Raw genomic sequence first — 8,083 nt, forward strand, 5'->3', positions numbered from 1 at the left:
ACTGTATGAACTGTGGTGTAGTGGGCTGTCACTCAAAAACTGAGTAGCCAATGGGGACACACCCCTGAAAGTCCCGCCCACCTGGGAGGTTTGTGTCAAAAAAAATGTGAAACCAAAAATGAGGGAGCGCAAACGAGAAAGCTGCAGGAAGAGCAAAAGTCTGATCATTGAGAAAGAAGAAACAAGAACTGCAAACAAAAACCTATGTTAAAACAAAGAAAAAAGACTTATAGTTTACATGATTACACAAATGATTTGTTTGCAACTTATAGTTTTATTTTTGAAATTTATTTGATTCTGCTTGACTCAGTTTTTTTTTCTTTTAAACTCATAGTTTTGTTTTATTCTGTGAAAGCGTTGCTTTATCTTTATGATACAAAACGAATCCCATAACCGAGACAATACATTACAGAAAATATGCTGTATTTTTTACGACTAACACTAGCTAAAGCTAAAGAAAAGGAAGTCTTAAACATTAAAGCTCTTTGTATGATTACCTCTTTTGTGGTCGGGAGCTGAATGTGAAGATGGACAAGGACAACAAGCATGAAATGGCAGTGAAAACATATGCCACAATTTACAGATGAAAACAGATAATGGAAAATAAGGAGGAAAAATAGATGCACTTGAACATAAACAAATCTTATTTAGAATGTAGGCCTAAGTACATTCTAAATAAGATTTTTTGCTGTACTTACCTACTTAGTAAGTACTTATTAAGTAGTAAGTACTTCCATATTATTTTTCACACTGCTTATTGTGCATATCTATGATCAAATTGTTATGAGTTTATGGATCAAAAACATTATTTAGCTCTTTGTATATTTTGAGATACAGCCATTTTATTATCATAAAATAATAAAACCGCATTACTTATTTATATTCTTATGTAATATAGATCAGTGTATGTTGCGCAGCAGGCACACTGATATTGGGAGAGGCAGACTGACCACACTGTCCATATAGGCCTCAGTCCAGATGATGTCGTGATCGTGGTTGATGACCATTGGCCGGCTCAGAACATGGAGATACTCCATAACGTTTTCCTGGACATCAGCCAGCGTGGAGACGTGTGTGTAGTAACCTGCAGAACACACAAATACATGTACACCGAAAAATTAGGATCCATAAAATGTAGCAAAGAAACCATACTATATTTATCTTTCTGCTTCTGGCCTATTACATTTCGTGCAGCAAACTAATTTATCCGACTTCAAAAACCTTTTATTCCCAAATACTCTAAGCTTTTTAAATGAAAAAAAACTGTTTGAGTCTCCTATCAGTATGAATGTGCTTTTGAATTTTTGTAAAGCTTGGCTTAGTCTGAGGTTTGTGTCATTTCTACAATGACGTCAATGGGATACATGCAGTGAAGCTGCTCGATGACAACAGGCTACTGAAGCACTGCCAGATATGAATATGTGAATGTGTGCAACCTTTCTCCCATTTGTTATTCTCCCCAAGAGTTTTTCTGTGAATATCATTTATTAAGCCATATTAAAAAGCAAAAGGGAAGCTGTTTATAGGTTTTCAAGCAGTGTAACATAAAACATGCCTGTCTATCAATGACAGATATTTAGTTGTTTGCAGAAGGGAGTGTGTGCACCAGAAGGGATTGCACCTGTTACCATTAAACACAGAGACACATGCAAAAACGATATTTTTTGGCAAGGGATGTGTTTACAGAGTATCTGTGCTGATAATCAGGTATTTAGTCAGGGATCTTTGATGTGCACAGAGCAGGATAAAGTGATTATTTTCAGGTCTGAGCTGCTGCATGACCCCATGTAATTCACAAGAGGGCAGCACCTGATGTCCCATACAGAACCACCTGGGGACCCCACAGAGGGCCGACAACAACAGACCTCCTTTCTTTCTGTTTCATTTAAGACTTAGCAAGTGATTGCAGTAGTTTACACCATTAGTCTATTTTTTGTTGCTGAAATAACCCAAACTTCCTATCCACAGGTTTGAGGCACAACCAGGGATTCAACCTCGCAAAGATTACGTCCAAAACGCAGATTCTTTTGACCATATGGCTACTGATTCATCCTCATTTTACCCTTGTTGTTGCAGGCAATCCATTTAACATTGTCAGCAAATGTCATCTCTCGGCCAATCAGATAGGTGAACACTCGAACCTGGAGAGGAAATAAAGGATTAAGTGAGAATGTTACCCCACACAGCTTTGATTAAATACAAACTGTCAAGGCGTCGTGTTTGTGTGCTCACAGCACATTTCACTGTGCTTGCAGTTGATCCTGCTTGTGTTTGTATTTGTGTGTCATACCCGTCGTTCTGGCCAGTTGAACTCTTCAAAAACATCCTGGAAGTCCTCCATGGCTCCGTCTGTTATCAGCATGATGGCCTGGTTACACAGGCTGCCCTGGCCCAATGCTGCAACCTAAACACACACACAATGTACTTGACATTGGATATTTGTACTGTAGAAATCAGCTGATGCAGACCTGTGAACTGTGTAGTCAGACAGTCATACACAAATGAACTTATTTTACACTGCTATCAACGCTATATATGGTTAAGACCTGGCAGAGGCACAAACCTCGTTGAGGATCTTAAAAGACTCCTTCATCGCAATTTTCACTTTGCCCTCGCCTTTGACATGAAGTTCATCAACCAAAAGCTTGAAATGCTGCAGAGAGAAAAAACAACAACAGATAAATACATTAATAGACACTGTCACTTAGTCAACGATGTAATCCTGCAGGTAAATGCAGGTAATGACAGAACGACATGGAAACAGAGTTTATGAGGAAGTGAGTGAAAGTGTGAAGCCTCAAGGACGGATAATCCCCGGCTCTCTGACACACTGACCAGGAGGTTAAAAGGTTATCAGGATTAGTGAATATCCACACGCACACACGCACACACACAGAGACACTCTGACAACCACATTGTTTTGGGTTCTACTACCATGCAGACCGCATATAGAGGGGGCTCTTGACAGAATGTTATATTCCCTTGAAGAAATACAAGCAAACTGTAAATCATTACTCTAATTATTGCTGCAAATTTAACAAAGATGTTTCATTAAAACTGGGTTGCTTTTGAAAACTGTTAGGTTACAGATAATAAGCTACCTTTTTAAACCTACAAAAATAAACACTCTTTGTGTTCACCAACATTTTGGTTGCATTTATTTTATAATTTAATTACATAATTAAATAACTAAACGTAGATCCCTGCACAGCATGTTTCTTTTTAATTTGTATTCTGTAATAACCATGAGTTTTGGGGGAATGTACATCTCCGATAACAATTGTGTTACACAAGCAACAAAGCCGAGGATTGTCTTCTTGTAAAATAAGAGTTCATGTGTGTCAGCTAACATCTGTAAGCCCAGTCTGTTACAGCCTGCCTCTCTAGGTATTAAACCAATCATATCCCAAGTTGACGGGTCATGTGACCTACTTAAAATTGTCAGTGGCCAGCGACCTCACCTGATCTGCCGTAATGTGAAGGGGAGTGAAAGTAGGGCACACATCCAACACATATCTCACACTCACACAAACACAGAGAGAGACTGAGCAGGTGTTGGTATATGAAAAAAACAGGAGAACAGATGATGGAGAAGAAAAGGAAAACAAAGAGCAGTGAAACAATGAGATAATAATGGTTTTGCACTTGTAAATACAACAAAGAGAGTGAGATGTAAGCAAAAATGCCATAGCTTTGAGAAAGATAATTATTTTAACCTGTTAAGCTGTTTTTCAGGTCTCAGGCTCGAAAATGACATTCCCAGAACAAATGACCATATCTTCCCTTCTAAAAGGGTTAAATTAATTATATTTTTTCTCAAAGCAAGGTTACACCTGTGAGTTGGATGTAGAAGTGTCAGAATCAATAAAGATGTTTTTATTTTAAAGTAAATTCAGATTGAACACAGTAAAAAAATTTAAATGATTGTGTCCGTCCAAAAAAATAAAAAATAACTTATAGTGAAAACCACCCTTGAATGATGGGATGGTAGACTAAAAGCTTTAGGAATCCAAACTACAACATATAATAAGTACCCTCTATCAAGATTGATGCAAAACAAGTGAAATTTGACATTTTTAGAGAGATTTAGCATAAAAAAAACACTTCTGGGGTCATTTGGGTGGATTTTCCATATCTCTTGGTCGATAAGTAATAAGGGTATCTTTATCTTGAGTTCTGTGCCAAAGTGCGTTAGCATTTTTCTGTCAAGGGTCATTTAGATGCTTCTTATGAGACTTGTGTTTTGTTCTGGTAAAAATGGTTTGTATCGTCAGTTAGCTAAGATTCTTCCCGTTAATCTGGTACAAGACATTAATAGGTCTTTAAATATTAAGATGCCCTGAGACAGAGTGTCGTGAAAAAAGAAAAAAAAGACCCGCCGAAGGGGTCTTTGGGGCTTAACAATGTGAGATGAGGAATGAAACCGAATGACGAGTTGGAACAAAGAAGAAGAAATATCTATCTTAAAATGAGGCCGAGTACTTTCAACACACATTAACATTAATAGGTGTTGATGGATTAATAATTTTAAGAAAGAAACAGGTTGAAATGATAAAACGTGCGCTCATTGTGATGTCTTAACTGCTGTGATAATAATGATAATAATAATAGATTTAATTTGTTAGCGCTTTTACAGGTGCTCAAAGACGCTTTTCAGATAATAGTAAAGAGAAAAGAAAAGAGAAGAAAGGAACAACAAATAAATATATAGTTAAAGTTAATGTCAAATAATACAAAAACAATCACACATGTGATGTTATGTCATGAAAACTTAAATTCTGTACCGTCTTTAGTGGATTAGTGAGATAGCAGCCTACAATTAATAGCTTATTTTAGGTTAAGTGAATCAATTAGCTGTCTAGGTTTTCTCTCTCTCTCTCTCTCTCTCTCTCTCTCCCTCTCATTGTGATGTCTTAACTATTATGATGTCATGAAAACGTAAATTCTGTACTGTCTTTAGTGGATTAGTGAGATTGCAGCTGAGCCTACAATTAATAGGTTATCTTAGGCTAAGTGAATCTACTGTCTAGGTTTTCCCTCTCTCTCTCTCTGTGTGTGTGTGTGTGTGTGTTTGTGTGTTACCTCTCTGTTATCCAGATCAGCTTGTACCAGCGTGCCCTTGAAGCAGGGCTCCACGTAGCGAACATAGTCACTGTACTGGAGATGGAAGCACAATATGTAAGCCAAAATAATAAATCCACATGATGTCAACATGATACATTTTCCAACAGATGATGGTTAAGAGTTTTGAAGTTTTACAACCTTCAAATCAATCAATTCCTCAATATCACAAAATCCTTTAACTTTGGTACAGTTATATAATAAAGCCAACGTGTGATTCTGTAACCCAGAAATTACTTTAACTTTTAATACTGTATATACATATATGACAGCTTTCAATTATTATAGTATAATTATTAAGGTATGGAATAACATTTTCTTTTCACTTCCTGGAGTTCTATTGTTTGTTGTATTGTTAGATAGATTTTAGTGTTAAAAGAAGAACATTTGTAATTCCCTTTAATATTTCCAATGACATAAGTCAAGTCAAATCCAAAATCAGCTTACATTATGTAATTCCTAACATAACAATGGGATTCAAACCCTTTTTCTGACTGAGGATGTCTACACTAGCAAACATTTGCTGCATGGTCAGCTTTAAATTCTGTGTAAAAAGAGCTTAAGGGCAGCGGATTTGCAAGAGGCGTATGATTACACACAAAGTAATACCAGGATAAACCATGCTTATTACGCTGATATGTAGTTGTAGCGCTACATTCAGCCAAAATCCTGAAAAACCTCAAATCCGAATGGATTTTGAAGCTTTGATGTCACTGGAAGTAAATACATCGAGTGTGTATTTGTGCCTGTTGTGTCTACTTCTGTGGATTTTGCCACAGTCTCTGTACTGCACCTGTATTTGAATTTATTATGTATTTATGTGTGTTAATCTCAACGTCAGGCCGCTCAAGTGTGTCTGGGTTTTTTATGATTGTGTGTGTGAGACTCACTGCAATGATGTTAACAAAGTCGTTTTCTCCCAGTGTGTCCAGTATAGTATTGATGGTGTGTTTGGCTATGGTCAGTCTTAGTCCCTTCATACTGCCACTCACATCCACCACGATTACTACATCTTTAGGTGATGAGGCTGCCTGGATATACCTACAAGGAGACAGAGAGGTGAGGTAGGAAGCAGTAAACACTTTATATTCATTATTAAGTGAATCGAATAACATTCAGTCATGAACAGAGACTCTGTTATTTAACAGCAGAGAGAAGTACTTATTTTTGAGCCTTATCCTTTTATGTTCTGTGAAACATAAAACTGGATTGTTCCTAGAACTTGATTTACTGTCACTGAGCAGTAATATTTTCCAATTTGTTATTCAATAGATATACCTTTTACAGGGAAGACATTTTAAAATGCTACAGAAAAGCCAAAAGTGTGAATAATAAAATGTACAATGGGTAATCTACATGTGCTCATTGACACAGTCACAGAGCTATTGTTAGATTCATAAGTGACACCTGTGTGTTAGACTTTACAAGTGAAAATATCTGCTGCAAGAAAGTAACCCATTAGGAACCTGTTTTATCCATTCACTGCATTCATTGTTAAATTATTTACAGTTACTAATAAGTAGGTCAAAAAAGAATAAACTGTTAAATACACTGATTCAGGAGGCTAGAATACCACTCAGAAATACTTGTTTGCATGTGCAGCTGATTTAATAGGCTCAATTTGCAGAACAGTGGTTGAGTCGGGCAGACTGGTTCCAACTATCCAGACACACTGAAGAATCTACAGCTGATGGTCAGCCATAGATGTTAATGGCACCCAATGGCTGCTGGCTTGGAGTGTCAGTGCCAATAACAGGGCTTTCTGAGCTGTTATGGTTCTTCTGTTATTCCTCAAAGAAGCACTATCTTGCACTTGCATTCTATACAGAAAGATAAAACACTTTAAAAAGCATCAATAAGGAACTGATGTGGGTTGTAATATAGCTTTACCAGTTTCTGTTCCTGCAATCAAAGGTGACAACACCATTTTCATCTGGAATCCACTGGATCCCTGGAGACAGAGACAGATTTAGCAAAGGAACACTCAGAACTTCTGCTTGGCTGCCTGGTTGGGCAGACAGATGAACAAATGGATACACACACACACACACACACACACACACACACACACACACACACACACACACACACACACACACACACACACACACACACACACACACACACACACACACACACACACACACACACACACACACACACACACACTCACACACACACACACACACACACACACACACACACACACACACACACACACACACACACACACACACACACACACACACACACACACACACACACACAGGAGATAACTCAGCTGCAGTCATATGTAGCTAAACTGAGTCATCAGGTCTGACAGGCAGCTTCCTGCATCATCAGTTGCTGTCTAAGTATGCTGTTTAGCTTGTGTAGCTGAATGTTTATCTACACCTCTGTTCTTGTTGTCTCAACACTGTGCTGACACTGGAGAAATGTGCAAGTGAAAACACTTTGGGAAGCATGCAAGGTGTCCAGAATGTAGGAGGAGGTGGGGGACAGGAGAGTGATGGCCAAGCTGTCATCATAATTGAACAACAGCCAAACAGTACAATCTGCAAACAGTACCAGCAACCTCTTCAATTTGATATGGTCACTTTGTTTTGTTTTTTTGTTTTTATATACTGCTACTCTTTCTACCATGGTGTACTTATCTGTTTTTGTTTTTATATGTACGATTATTCTTTTCACTTTATCTGCTCTATACTTCTGCTGTTGTTATAATGTAAATCTCCTCAGTGCGGAACAAATAAAGGAATCTGGGTCTGATGTAGGATTTATGCACCTGGGTAGAGCCTAAAGAAGCCTGTCGCGCTGCCAAAGTACTGCCACGTGAGAGTTGGATCTTTCTTGAAGTTATCAATGAACACGTCATTCAGAGCCTCAGACATGTAGGCTCCGTTCACAATATCTGTATCTACAGAAAGAGAAAGAAAGAATAATATGAATGTATTGCTGGCAT

At 37.8% G+C, this 8,083-nt stretch overlaps 1 protein-coding gene across 2 annotated transcripts in view; it reads right to left on the reverse strand.

Moving 5' to 3' along the window:
- cacna2d4a (calcium channel, voltage-dependent, alpha 2/delta subunit 4a) overlaps positions 1-8,059 on the reverse strand; it is a 91,085-nt gene extending 83,026 nt beyond the window's left edge. Inside the window, exons 1-8 of one of the 2 annotated variants that reach the window (XM_079653925.1) lie at positions 7,907-8,059; positions 7,012-7,072; positions 6,012-6,162; positions 5,083-5,157; positions 2,564-2,653; positions 2,291-2,404; positions 2,063-2,141; positions 951-1,084 (exon numbers count right to left, since the gene is read on the reverse strand). In XM_079653925.1, coding sequence (XP_079510051.1) covers positions 951-1,084; positions 2,063-2,141; positions 2,291-2,404; positions 2,564-2,653; positions 5,083-5,157; positions 6,012-6,162; positions 7,012-7,072; positions 7,907-8,012 — 810 coding nt within the window. In that variant the 5' untranslated portion in view covers positions 8,013-8,059. The remainder of the gene's footprint in view (positions 1-950; positions 1,085-2,062; positions 2,142-2,290; positions 2,405-2,563; positions 2,654-5,082; positions 5,158-6,011; positions 6,163-7,011; positions 7,073-7,906) is intronic. The other variant, XM_079653926.1, reaches the window with a different exon arrangement.
- Between the last annotated feature and the right edge of the window lie 24 nt (positions 8,060-8,083).

The sequence above is a fragment of the Notothenia rossii genome (genome assembly GCF_949606895.1).
Source record: "Notothenia rossii genome assembly, chromosome: 10".
Taxonomy (NCBI): Eukaryota; Metazoa; Chordata; class Actinopteri; order Perciformes; family Nototheniidae; genus Notothenia; species Notothenia rossii.